Here is a 15,132-nt window from a genome sequence, read left to right as displayed (position 1 = left end):
AATATTTTTCAGAAAAAAAATATTTTCATATTTGCACATATTTGTGTTTGATGTTAAATTTTTTTTTTGAATCATTCTATTAACGTGAATTTTGTGTGGGTTAAAAATAATATACATGATGAAATGAACTAAGAATACCAATTTTGCATGTCGCTTTGCATAAAATGAGTTTAATTTAAATAACTGTTCACAGGTTTCATTGTTCTCTATCTCTACTTCGTCGGTAAATAAGAAATCTCCATATACCTTATTAGAATTTATTTTACACTGCATAATTTTGACAGAGAAAATAATAAATAAATATTTACGTTATTTTATTTAGAAACACAACGTTTAAGAAAAATAATTTACCCTCAGTTGGTAATAATATAAAAAATAAATATAAATAGAGACAGATATTTTCATGAGTTTAATTGTTAACAAATGTATGCAAATCATTTGCCTTTGTACTAATAGTAAAAGTTACGTTCCTAAATAAACCAACATAAATATTAATTATTTACTACCTTTTCTATTGAAATTATACAACGCTAAATAAATTCGAAGGAGGTGCACGGAGACTCTTTTGACTGACAATGTACATATATACCGGGTGTATCGAAACTATAGGAAGAAATATCCTTTGTAATAGAGGAAGCAAATGAAAAAATACATTTTGTATTTGTTCAAATAAATCATTTTTCATTGAGGAACCTTTTGGTCCTCGCTACTTCCTCGCTAAGATCTCCGAGACTTTCAAAGTTTTTACATTTATCAAAGCTGTGTATTAAGATCCTACAGTTTTCCGGATTTTCTAGAATCACCGATTTCGAACAATCATCGAAGAAATTTGAAATTCTACAACGATTAAATTGCTTGAGAATTTGTAAGAGAGTGTTGAATGCTCATCACTACCAATGAGGCTGCGTGCGCGTGTGCACGCATTCGTATTCTACGGACAAACGCGTATATTTACATACGCGATTCATCTACCCGTTCGACCACGTAGGCGTCCGTTTCCACCTTGTGTGTGCACGAACGAATACGCGCGCGTGCGCGTGCGGGAACGCACTCGCCTTTGCCACGGACCATTCGAGACACCGGACTATTTTTGAGCGTAGCAAAGAGAGAAGTAGAATGAACTTCCTTCATAATTTCGGGTCACCACGCAAATTCGAATTTTCATTATTACATAGCCCCTGGCGAGTCGTTTTACAGATTATAGACGGGGTTTATGGTTTCAATTCTCAGTCTTATGAACATCGGAACCGAGTTCTTACAATTAGTCAGAATACGCGAGAGTCCTTCTAGACGAAATACACTGCTGTTTGGAAGCATTAGAACACCCGTTACATTCGTGTGGAAAGTTTTATATGATTTAAATTACATTTCCTCGCGAAAATTAGTGTCATATGTTAGTAAAAATGTACTATGTACTCGTTGTACTTCGAGATTCTAGAATGAATAACTTTTTTTAGGATTTTAATAATTTTGTAATGACTTTCGTGTGTTAAATAACTTTATGTTAAACTTGTAACGACAAAGAGCCTTGCTTCTCGTTCGGTAAGTAGATTTTAGTAGATTTCGGTAGATTTTGGTAGATTTTGATAGATTTCAGTGCATTTCAATAGATGTCAGTAAAATTCAGTAGATGTCAGTATGCTTCATATTCGGTAAGTGTCCTAATACGTACTTATAAACGGGAGTGTAATATCTCACTACAGAAAAACCACGTGAAATCTTTTGCACTGTCTATTTTGATATCCAAGTGAGCAAATTTTCGTGAAATTCGTTCATTTCTTTGAAGCAGATAAAGAGTGCACTTTAATCTGGAGCTCAGCTTTACGATCTCGAGATATTCGAATCGATGTCAAGATGTGAGGTTAGGTTACGTTATCTAATTCGTAAGGTACGTGAAATATTAAATCGTATTACATATAATTACTAGCAAAGTTTCAATGTTGTTATAATTATCGGTATAACAAGGCGGATAGTATAATCCTACGAGAATTGAATCTGTAGCTCGATGAAAAAATATATCGAAAGTGTAGAGTAACATTTTTTCGTATGAAGGTTCATTTGGTGTCAATTGATACAGAAAATTCATAGAATAGACATGCAGTTTCCAGTGGTCTCATTTATTGTGTCATTTTAGTAAACGCAACCTATAAATTACTTCGGTTGTTGTTTGTGTTTATGATATTAGATTGTAAGGAATGAGCAACAAAACAAAAGTGTATTTTACTTAAAAATGTTAGTGTTTTATATTAATTTACAATTTACAACTTCTGTTAAGATAATTGCACTCTACATTATACTTTCATGTGAATACACTTTACAAAATTTGGACGTCGCTTTATTCGAAAACGATGTTCCGCGTAAGAAAATATTACTGCATATTTTGGACTTATACTTTTTATCTAAAATCACTTCTTTTCGGATTAAACATGTAGTATATAATATGCTTATAATACAATGATTACAAAGAGTACGTGTATTTATGTATTAATTTGTTAGGTCTGAAAGTATTAAATCCTTCACTACCTGAAAATATTTTGATCATTACGGAAGATTGGTGCATCTATTGCATTTGACGAAATAATTTCTTACAGCAAGTTTTTTTAAACGCACAGGTGCACTTCGAACGTAACAAAACGGTTAATGAGAATTTTGTTCTTTTTTTTAATATTTGTGCTTCATGTCTCATCGACATCTATTTACTTAGGTCGTTAGCGACAAGTTTGATTAGTTTTTTTTTTTAACGATACTTATGAAATACATCAAATTTTATCGTATACCTTTTTATTTGAAAATCTACACATTTTATCGTAAATTCCCTTGAATTTAAAAACTATTAAACAGGCGTTCCGAATTAAAGGGTTAAAAGAGTCAAACTTTTTTCTATACTTTCTCATACACTCAAAATTCTAAAAATTTACCAAGTTGGTACTCTTAAGTGGAACGAAATGCACTTAATCTATAAGACAAAAATCTTGTATTCCATAATATAAATATAAATAAATTTATGCCATATCTACTGTTTCAAGATTTCTTTCGTAAACAAAATATTCAAATAAATTCAAGTAATCCTAACAAGTACCTACACACTTTGATTAATATACGTTTGATATCGAACAAGAATTAATTATCATTGGAAATAATCAAGCTCGCTTAATTTTCTATGCAAAAGAAAAAAGCGTACTAGAAATTTTGAAGAGCCTCCGGAAATTGAAGAACCTCCATCAGTTGCAGAAACGTTTCTCTCAATAGAAAACACAGTCCATCGCACCATACCAAGAAAATTGAAAAATTCAACTGTAACTTTTACTTTTTTTATTGCTATCTAAATGCAGCAGATTTCTTGGCGAATGTTTTAACTTTGTCAATTTCATTTCAACTGAAAGAAATATACCATTGCTTTGCGAGAAGGCCGATGACCTTGAAAGCTTGAAAAGAGAATCATCTTCTTGATGGAAATTGTCAGTCATAGTTTTCGCTCGTACTATTGCATAGAACAAGTTCTTCCTGACACACTTTGTCATAAATGGTTACTATAGAAGCTGGTATTTTTTCTGCATCACAAGAAGCTTTTGAAATACCTAAGTTTATTAGGTCGTTCGGAAAATTCTGTCGCATTTCGTCGTCCAAATTGAAAAAATCATAACTCCGCCAAAAGTTAACACATTTATTCAAAATAAGAACCATTGTAATCGATACACATTTGCCAACGTTTCATTAATTTATTTATGCCATCTACAATAGAACCACGAGGTCTGGAATCAACAAAGTCCACGGAAGACCTGTTCCACAGAGCGTTCACTTCGAAATATTAGGTCGTCCCATAGGTTCCTGTCGAATTTTGTAACTTAGACCAACATTTTCAACGAAACTTCAAATTTGATAAACAAGAATTTATTTTTTTTTTTCAGGAAGCACAGGATTTTCTTGGACTTTTATTAAAACATTTGTCGCTTTTGGAACGAACTTATGGGATGACCTAATACTTTCTCTTCGACAAAGTGGTCAAAATGTTTGAACAGATGATAATCTGTTGATGAAAGGTCCAGAGAACAGAGTGGATGTTGTAGAGTCTCGTATCTCAGGTCGTTTAACTTTTGTACTCGAGCGTTATCATACAAAAGAGTTAGATCTCTTCTGTTGACTAGTGCTGGACGGATAGCGGACAGTTTTTGATTCATCCGCTAAGTTCGCTGCAGTACTTGTCATCCGTAATTGTTTCTTTCTTTCTCAACAAACTGTGCCGAACAATTGCGTCAATAGACCACCAAACAGCTAGCATTATTTTTTCCAGATGTGCTTCAGGTTTCGAAAAGTGTCTAAATGGTTCCTTAAGATCCAACCACTGTCCAGATCTTTTCCGATTGTCATAAAATGCCCAATCTTCGTCGTAAGCAACAAGTCTGTGAAGAAAATTGCGTCCCTAATGTTCCGCAAAATATGGGAAGAGCAAATGGAGGCGCGAGGCGTTCGCTGATTAATTATGCGACAGCTCGTGCGGAACTCACTTGTCCATTTCCCTTGTCCTACCTATGACTTGTAGATGGCATAAACGAATTAGCGAAACGTTGGCAAAGGTGTATCGACCGTAACGATTCTTATTTTGAACAAAAATCTTAACTCTTGACATAGTTACGATTATTTCAATTCAGACGACCAAGTCGAACAAAACTTTTCGACCGAACTAACATAAACTGTTAATAATTGAACAATAAAGGTAGAAAGGATAATGGGTGAAATGTAGATATTCGATAATTGCGTTAGACTCGATATAGCAATTAGAAAGAAAATTAACCCTTTGCAATCGAGTGGCGGCCGGGAAGCGACATTAGGTAATCGTCACTTGGTGAATAATTGATCAAATCAGAGAGAAAATCTATGGGATCTCTATAAATTTCATTGCCATAGTGAAGTAGAGAATGCGTTGAATATTTAAATAAAATAGTATGGTTTGTCTTTACGTTAATTTGAAAATATTTCAAAGACCCGATTTGCTAACTTTCCTGTAACAAAATCACCTCTGAGTGCAAAGGGTTAAATGTTACAGTAGAACTTGCAACTATTATCTGACCTCAATCAAGCGAATCTCTATTATCCGAATAATTTCGTCGCCCGAAACGTTCGAATAAACAAAGTTGTGCTGTATGTAACTGTTGCAATTGCGTCTTTTGTCTCGACAACCGTTCCCATGCACATCGCCAGTCCCCGAATTCGTAGTTTATGCTAGCAGATACGGACACACGTGTACGAAATCAGATCTCTACCTGTATAACATTGCGGGTCGAATCAGCCTTGATGTCGTCGCTCGATCCACAGACAGATCTCGGTGCTTTAATACACGCCATGACGATGGTGCTGGTAGCCGTTAACGTCATTCAAATTGCACCGGTTCACGCGCTACAACGGGACATTTCACGCTAGAATCACTAATTATCGTTTCCAATTGAGCTACGAACATCAATGCGACACAACCTCATGAAACCAACGGCGTAATTACACTTGGCATTTGTCATCCGCGCCGCTCTGCTTATCGCGATATGATTTCTTGTGGATTAATGGGACATTCATAACGATCCAGGCTACTAAATCATTAATTTCCACCGATTTAATTACCACACTCAACAATGCCGCGTTCGAAAGAAAAGAGAAAAGAAATCACGCCACTCGAGTGGGAAATTTTCTCTAACGATTTTTGTTCGTTGATAAAACAAGAAAACCGCGATTTCGTCCGACACTGTTAATCTCTCGTACCTGTTTTTGCGAAAGAGAAATTTTAAAAGAACTCGCGCACCAGGGATTCTGAGAATATTAACGGGACGACGGTCGGCCTGCTTGAAGATGGTTCAAGATTATTTTGCTCGATTATGGTCTCCAGACAATCGATCGACCGTGTTCCTTTCTTTATTACCGGAACGATCTTGTTACCCTCGATGCACGTGCTCTCACAAGGCGTGTCGTCACGTTCCTTTTAACTCGACGTACTCAGAACTGCATCGACAGTGCATCAAACGTGCATCGGGCAACGTGCAACAACGCGAACAATATTCCAGTTCAGAGTGTTGACATTCGGAGTAACGTCCGCGAACGCGTTCTCACATTCCCCTTTCCTCGCGAAAGCAAACGGAGTGCGAATCAACTTGTAGCTTTTCTCTCGATGCAAATTTTTACTCGCCGATAAAAATTTGCCGAAGACTGTGATTTCACTTGCGCCGGCGAGGATAACGGAGGGAAGTTACACCGTGAATTTTCAAGCTTCACCAGACGACAACCTCCTTTATCGAACGACTGTCCAACTTTTCATTGTTTCGCCGACACTTCGAAAACTCCACGAAGCACTCGTGAACTACTTATAAATAACACTTGGTCGACTCACGAGGCGGCTCGAGGTAAGTCGATGCATTCTCGTTACCCCTTGACACAAAAATTGGGAAATCTCCGCAACAGCGATCCAGTCGTGGACCAAAAAAAAAAAAAAGAATCGAGGCACTGCGACTTATTTCCTTCGATATAATCCAATTTCGTAGTTGACCGCTGTCGTCTCTTATAAACACAAAAACAGTAATCCATTTGTGCCTTATTTTCTGCTGTATTTATTATTCAGCCGCCTTAGAATTGAGACGACCATGTTCGTCTACTGTCTGACGCAAACTGTCATGTTTTCACTGAATTTGAGAAACTTCGTCGATCAACGCTCACTGATCACCGAATCTGTCGATCGACAGTTGCTCGTTGCGGGTGACGAGTGATTAGGGAAAATAGGCTGGCGATTTTGTACCCTTCGTAAAATACCGCAGCGACAGCGAGAACGCGCGTGGAAGCTCATCGTGTGACGCGCGCAGACGAAACTTATCGCCCTAACAATACGTCTCAACGGCGCGACGCACCGGACGTAACTGAATACGCGCCTGGCGCACACTTCTCTATGCGTACGTTCCCGCTACTTCTCCTGCCAACCTTCGTTCTCGCTCCTTTGTTTTTCTTTCTTCAATCCTATCTCGTTGCTCTATTCCAATTCTTCCCTTTCGGCCAAACGCTGCTCTCCATTCTCGGTTGCTCTTTTTACCGATCATTTTGACACAAGGTTTCCCGAGCGATTGTTCGGAAACAGTGTGTGTCTATTGGGAAACGATTGCAACTTTCGTTCGTTAACACGTTCAGGACGGTGTGACGATGCTCTTGTTTGGGGCATCGATGGGTCGTTCAAAACGAGGGCAAAAAAGATCGAGTGGATGGTGTGATCCAACGGTAGATCGTCACATTTTTAGATTTCATACTGAAAAATTAAGTATTGACCCTTTGCGGCCAGAATAGTCCAGTTAGTCCGCACTTATTTAGACATTGTTGGAGGGTACCGTGTAGTTTGTCTTTATTTCAATATTTCAGCGTAATATTAGTTAGAAAATATTCAGTTTCGGTATAATATTGGTGTATTAAAAAATGGTTTATTATCGTTTATAATCGTTTAATTTAGATTATAATCATAATCTGTAATCTACAATTTTATTATCGTTTTTAGTCTATAATCTATAATTTTTATTTATGATCTATAATGACCCCAAAGGGTTAACGATAATACACACTTTGGTCATGAATCTGTTAAAAATATTAAATGGATGGATAAATCGTGATTTTATTGCTTCAAATGCACCGATGCAGAAGTACACAAGTGATAAGCAACGTTTAATTCTTTTTAATTAAAGGGCTCGGTGTAAGTCCAGGGTCAGTTCCATTATTGATAACTTTACAGTAGCAAGGAAATACCATTTAGCTAAATTAAGCCAAATTTTTTATAAGGATTGTTTAAATGTGCACAGATTGTATCAGTAATACATTTTTCACGAGAAACAGTTTGATTTGTAGTGATAGTTTTAAGAAATTTTCTTTCTTCTTCAGAGGGAAACGATTATAACTTTCGTTCATTAAGCCTCTGTAGGCAAACATATTAGGTCATCCCATAAGTTCGTTCCAAAAGCGAAATTCTATAGCGACGACATAATGGTCTTACCAAAAAGACATAAGAGAAAGTTGTGGAACGAGAAGTCGTTTACGTTTCCTTTTTTTATCAAACTCAAAGTTTTGTTGAAAACATCTATCTAAATTATAAAGTTCGACGCGAACTTATGGGATGTCCTAATATTTCTTCACACTCCGTAGGCAAACTGGATAGTTTGTGTCCAAGTCTAATTATTTTACTATTTAGAGCTTTTGAAAAATCTAAAAAAATTTAGAGTACTTAGCAAAGTCTCTACTTCGTTATGCAATTGTTCGTTCAGTCAAATGTTTAAAACATTTGCAGTAATAATAAAAATTTGTTTCGAAGAAATACGGGAGTCAAATTTCACTTGGGTCGTCAAAGATTGCCTACGGAGGGTTGAAAGGGGTACACAAACTTCAGGTGCACCGATACAGAAAAATGTATACAGGGTGTTCCGTAACTCCTGTAACACCCGGAAATGCAGGGTTACGGGGGTGATTCTGAACAACTGTTTCCTTTACCAAAATGTTGTTTGAAGCTTCATTTTTGAATTATTAACTCGGGGACGGAGAACAGAGGCTCATTCGCGCGCGATTCCGACTAATTGCAATTTTTTCAAAAATTTATACAATCGTGGGAATGACGGCAGAAAACCATTTCTCTAAGCCTTATAAAAATAGCGGTGCAAAGTGAACATTTTTTGACAGCGATCGATAACCGAGAAGTCACGCGTACGCATTTGTTCACGATCGCGCGCGGATGAGACCCTGCGCTCCCGTGCCTGGGCGCGGGCTCTGCGCGCGCTCTGATTGGCCAGTGTTTTTCGTTAATAATTCAAAAATGAAGCTTCAAACAACATTTTGGTAAAGGAAAAAATTGTTCAGAGTCACCCCAGTATTCCAACTTCGAGGAGTTACAAATAATTCAAAAATGAAGCTTCAAACAACATTTTGGTAAAGGAAACAATTGTTCAGAGTCACCCCAGTATTCCAACTTCGAGGAGTTACGGGACACCCTGCATAAGTGACAAGCAACGTCCAATATTCTTTAATTATGTCACATGACATTTTTTTAGCGATGGGTTCAAATATATCGAAAGAAATTTCGAACCCTCTATAAGTACTTCCCGAAATAGAAAAAGTATTTCCAAATAGAATCGAACACTGGTCGAATCAATTCGAAACTTGATGAGCACCTTACCAGAAATTCTTCATTCCCTTAAAATCATTTTTCTTGTCTTCTGTGCATTTTCACGTGTTTAATGAAACCTGAAATGGTAGCGCCTTTCTGATTGGTACTTGTAAGAGGATCGGTTCGTTCTAATATCGAAATACATTTTAAGCAGATTTTCAAAACTTGCCCCAAAACATTGTCCACCTTGAATATTTCCATTATTCGTAATAATATGGAAAAATGTTATATGCAAAACTTGCACGATCCGAGGGCGAACATAATTTAACGTAAATACTTTTTGCATTTCAAGATCATCTCTATTTTTTTTATCGTGTCGATTTCACTAAAGGTCATTTCAGGTCGAATCTGGTGGTAACATAAATTTTCTTACATTACAGAAGATGTTCAAAGTGTTGGCCATTTGTGTCGATGCAAAGTGGCAATCTTCGTGAGTCTTATCGCCTCCGAACTTATTCCAGCACATGCTGCAGTAATCCGTTGTCTCATATCTCTTGATATAGTCGCTGTTTCTTGATAGACAACATTTTTGAGTGCATTTAAGTAGATTTCCACGGGTTTCCCCATAAACGAGGATCATATCCATTTGTTCTCCAAACGGAAACTTCATCTTGATTATCACTGCTATAGTTGACACGGCAATCCATCGATACCGACTACCAATATTCCACGCAATGTCGCAAATTGCCACACTGTTTAAGTTCGCAGCTGTACGAAATGTATTATCAGAACGTGAATATTGCGGCAAGAATGATTTGTTTGCATAAAAGTAAGAGTCAACGAATTACAGACGTATTGTTATTACATAAGACGTATCCTTTGTTCTACATTCGAAAATAATTGTTTCACGATCATCGGTGATCTTCAATGATAGCATATTCAAGTCGCCACAGCAGCGTTGATAAAAAGTATAGCAATCCATTAAAAAAAAAAGAGACGACTTTGAAACTTCCTCTACACTCCCATCCAAGTAAAAAATATTTACATCGCACTATGTCTCTCTTCAGATCATGAAAATTTTGTATAAATTTTTTCCCATATTACCACGAATAACGGAAGTATTCCAGGTGGACAAAGTTTATGCCCCACGCTGTAAATTACTTAAAGCTTTCGTTTATACATAGCGCGGAGAAAATATAATTTCTTGCCAGCTTTTAGTATCCTACGTAAAATACTCCCGTAATTTCATAACACTTCTGCTATCTTAATTCCATTTTTAACCCCTTGACATATATTGACGTCTGGGAGACGTCATTCATTTCACGTGCCATTGTAGACTTTGACGTCTCCGAGACGTCGAGAACTGTCTCATGTTTCCCACTTATGCGAAAGTGTGTCAAAGGATATAAAAAAATGCTCTTTTATATGCTTGATATAGCTATCTATAATGCTTATGTCCTCTATTCTGCAACAAAGCAGTCGATTGTAAGTTTTCGATTGAACAGTGCAGAAGATATGCTATGTAATTTGTCTCTTCCTAATTATCCGACACGTGGCAGACCGTCGCAAAATGAGTGCCCAACTCGGCTACAGGCAAAACATTGGACACATTTTCCTCGACATATACCTTCGACTAATAGAAAGGAACATCCTGCAAAGAGATGCCATGTGCGCGTAAAATATAATATAAGAAGCGAAACAACTTGACAGTGTATAAAAATGTCTAGTTCCTCTACATGTTCCAAAATGTTTTGAAATGTTTCATACTTTACAGAACTACTAATTTATTATTTTATAATGTTACTTAATTACTCTCCGTTAACATGATATATCAACCTGATTAAATGTTATATAGCAATGCAAATTTCAATGTAAAATGTTCTGTTTCTAAGCTTGCACGTAACTGTTCAGTTGAGCCAAATTAAATAGTATTTTTCGGACGCATCAAATTCCGTTTTATTTCTATGTCAAGGGGTTAAACAGTTATTCTGAAAAATTCGCATAAGATCAATCTCTTCTTTTTAAAGTTTTGCGGTACTTTGAAGTGTTTTCAAACGTTATTTTTATTGCTGAACGTCATCTTCTTAATCCACAGCGAAAGGGTTGAAACGAAAATTAAGATTTGCTACCAGTTTTTGTCGCGCCTTGACCAGAATCTGTGACTCATTGTTATACGGCAAGAGATTAACAGCATTGAAGTGTTTCACATTTGATACATTTTTAGGAATATTTTGTTTGAATATTTCAGAGTATGTTTTACATAGTGTTTTTTTTTTTTTAATGGTAAAGCTATTTGGACATTATTTAAGAGGTAATACAAGGATAGTTCAGCTCATTATTTGTAATGGCGGACGCGAGACAGGTTTATCGCGCAGTTTGAGTGGGATTTATTAAGAAATTATGTTCCTTTACGTTCTTTAAGCTCTTCGTTCCCATCGAGCTCACCCTGTGACATTTATAACGACTTCCTGGCTTTCTTTCGTGACGCATGCATACGATATTTTCAATTTGTTCTTTCTTTCCGCGTTTCAAAGGAATTACATATTTGTTGCGACAAACGTAACTTTATTCTATTGCTCTACGCTAGTTATACGATTTCCTTTGAGATATACATCACTCGGATCTTATTACCTTTTCAAGTTTATTTATTATTACCTGCATCAAACGGAACAGTTTTAATATCGTAATCCTCAAAGAGAGAGAAAGAGAAAAGCAGAAAAAAATGGAAATTATTACGAGAGAACTTCTTTTCTTCTATCCGTTCTATTAAATTCGCTCGATTTCCTTGCTTCTCGATTAACGGAACATCTTCACCTACGACCACCCCCCTCCCCTCGGAAAGTCGTCGATTTGTCGCGTCGTTAACGCAAATTAACCCCGGCGATTTCACTAGAAGCGGCGCCGGAAGGGAAGGGGGCCGGGCGGCGCGTTCAATTATGCATTAATCGAATTATTATTCCCAATTATGCGGCGGCCTCATTAAAGTTCGAACCGATTAAAATTCGAGTCGGGTGATACGCGACCCCCTTGTGCAAAATTCAGAATATTCGACGGGGTAGAAGAGAGAGAGGGGGGCTAGGAACACCCGAAATTTAGCTAGACAGTAAATGAAATAAAGACAGACTCTTCAAGTGGTTATTATGGTTTGCACGGAATAAAATTGATCAAAAGCTTTCGGAGTACGTTGACATCTGATTATTTCGAGCAATTTGTACAAAATTACTAGCAGAGGAGGTATGAACGAAATGTTTAACGTAATTTTCGACTGTAAACTTAGTCGAATAAATTGATCGTTTTAATTGCTCGGTGTTAATCCAAAGATTTCATCTGAACTTCCATCGTAAATTCGTATTGCTCCAAGTTTTTAATGCTCGTTTCTACAAGTTCGAGAGGTGTACTTACACCACGTGAGAATAAAATAGTACACTTGTAAAATAGTACGTTCTCCGTGGTTTAACACCGGTGTAATTTCATTGCAGGTGTAATTTAACACTGGGGAACCCAGGGGAGGGTGAAAGAACGTTCACAAAGTTTCAAACTTCTAGGCCTCTGATAATCCGTTTTTACGTCAAAAAGTATTTGTAATTAACCTTCGAACGACGGTTGCCGGGTCACCACTGACTCAGCTTTAAATATCTCCTGTTTCCACAATTTTAAACAACCTAGTGCCTAATAAAATTGAAAAAAAAGAAAATAATTTTTCTCGCCTGAGAAAAAGATTTTAGTACTGGGTCATATTTGACCCAGCATCCACTGTACGGTTTTAATCCTTTGGTAAACAAAAGTAAAAGAAAACAATAAACTACAAAGAGACAGATAGATTATACAGAAAAGTCGTAAGAGGCCAGAAATCGCATAGTATTATTTCTAAAAGTAATAAGGGAGGAAGAAAAATTGAGAGAACAGTAAAATCTATCGACATTAATAAAAATTCTATGTAGACAATTGAACTGGTCGTAAACCGTCCTGTGAGCTTCAGTACGTAATATTAGATGGTGTCTCAATGCAATTATGTCTCAGATGCAATTATTCAGTGGTCGTAAAAATTTTTGTCATTTAATGGTGTTAAGCGTAATTATTAAGGAAAATTTGTTTAATGTAAAAAGATGTGCATTAAGCTAGTGCATTGGTACTGACATTTTAAAAAATTAGAAAAGTGGAGTTAACCACTTTGGCCTGTGAATAGTTCATATGTATGTATATCAGTAAAAATGTACAAGGTGTTCGCGCTATTAATTTCCAGCGTTTTTCTCGTAAGTGGTTTTATGAGGCAAATAGAAGAGGACAATTTCATATCACGAATTTTTAAACATTGCTAACATTTTTTGTTTTATATACGTACATACACTACCGGCCAAAAGTTTCGAATCACCTGCTAATTTACGGTAAAATTGAATCTGCTGCTAATTTTTTATAGATTTGAAATTGATGTTGCGGAGATCTATTGATTTGAACGAGGAAAAATTGGTTAAAATATTCTTTAAATTGTTAACTTTATTCTGGAAATTTTTGTGTAACTTGTAATGCACAGTGATTCCAAACATTTGGCCGGTAGTGTATATTATGAAAGCGGTTGCAGAGACAAGTTCAACGACCTACAACAAAACTCATTATCGAACTGAATTTCGTGACGATACTTGGTGTGACATAATTAACGACACACTATTAAGATCTTATTTTTATGATGGTAAAAGATGGAAATAGATATTTAAAGTTTTATCGTATGTAGGTACTGGTATGTATTGTACCACGAGGTTCCAGACTGAATCATTTTTTCAGGATTTTAATAGTATTGCAACGACTGTTTACGTTTGCTTCACAATCAATAAGTGTCCTAATATTTATCGTATTAATTAATATTTGTTTAATACAGTTACAAATTATTAGTGAAAATTTAAGTTTATTTTTGAGTTTGTTTTGTTACAATAGTGTGTAGATGTCCAGCTGAATTATTGAAATTACTTAAAAAGGGAAACATTTGTAGTTGATTATAGTAGCTTATCTTTATATATGTGTTAGTACATTCCTGTAAAAGAATGTAAAGTATGTAGAGAGTACAATAGAAAAGGTATGCTTTGCTGTCTCAAAATTTTTGTAAGAAAATTTGTACACTCTTTTCAAATCCATTATTATTTCATATAAAAGCAAGCACGAGTGTATAATTTACTGTGCACTTTGATAAAATTGCAAAATGAATTTTATCTAAGTTCATATTAAAAAATTAGATTTACTAACTTCTGCAGAATTGCATAAACTAAGAAATAAACATACTTCTAAATTTTCTAATGCACTCCAATAATTATGTGTCTCAAAGTGTTCCAACTGCAACAAAATGATTAGTTCTTATTCTACTGTGTACATTAAGTATTGGTAAAAAATAGTTTTTATATGTCTTTATTTCTACAGTTAAAAGTAGACTGAAAAAATAAGTAAATGTAACAGAAACAGGTTGAAACATTTGATTGCCTGGTACTATTTTCAAAAAGATGTACTCAGCTAGGGACAAAATACACGAATTTTGTTTTTTTTTTTATCAATTTTAAGCTAAATTCCAAACGAACGACATACATCAGATTTATTGGGTTTATTGAACTTCGGTTCAAAGTGGCCAACTGCGTTTCAAGGGATCAACGATGCTTTATCCACGAGATTTCGTTCTCCCCCATCGAAACAATTCAACCGGAATTTCCGCAGAGTTTCTACTTTGAAACGCCAGCCTCGTGATACAAATAAATTCCACCGTTGGGTGTAGTCGATTCAGAGCGCATGAAATCGAGAGTCCCGATATCACCCTTTCGTCCTTTTCCATGTTTCAAGAATGACAGCGAGTAAATGAAGTCGTTCAAAGTCTGTAATTAATTCACCCGCGATGTTTAGCAGGTTCGTGGTTTGAGATGGCGAACAGATTTTTTCGCGGATCTCCTTGAAATTTAGGGAGAGAGCTTTGTCGATACGACACTTTTGCAAGGTGAACATGACCGATTCTCGTAAGGGAGAAAATAAAGAGAGAGAGAGTGAGTGAAGAGATA

General features: G+C 36.1%; 1 protein-coding gene across 1 annotated transcript in view; it reads right to left on the bottom strand.

The window, feature by feature from the left end:
* The window catches only part of LOC108576714 (protein sickie), a 334,182-nt gene extending 328,840 nt beyond the window's left edge, over nt 1-5,342 (bottom strand). Inside the window, exon 1 of the mRNA XM_017939771.1 lies at nt 5,262-5,342. Within this exon, the coding sequence (XP_017795260.1) occupies nt 5,262-5,342 (81 nt within the window). The remainder of the gene's footprint in view (nt 1-5,261) is intronic.
* Between the last annotated feature and the right edge of the window lie 9,790 nt (nt 5,343-15,132).

This window comes from Habropoda laboriosa, unplaced genomic scaffold (genome assembly GCF_001263275.1).
Source record: "Habropoda laboriosa isolate 0110345459 unplaced genomic scaffold, ASM126327v1 scaffold423, whole genome shotgun sequence".
Taxonomy (NCBI): Eukaryota; Metazoa; Arthropoda; class Insecta; order Hymenoptera; family Apidae; genus Habropoda; species Habropoda laboriosa.
Note: the sequence above shows the minus strand (reverse complement) of the source record. Positions and strands in the feature narration are given on the sequence as shown.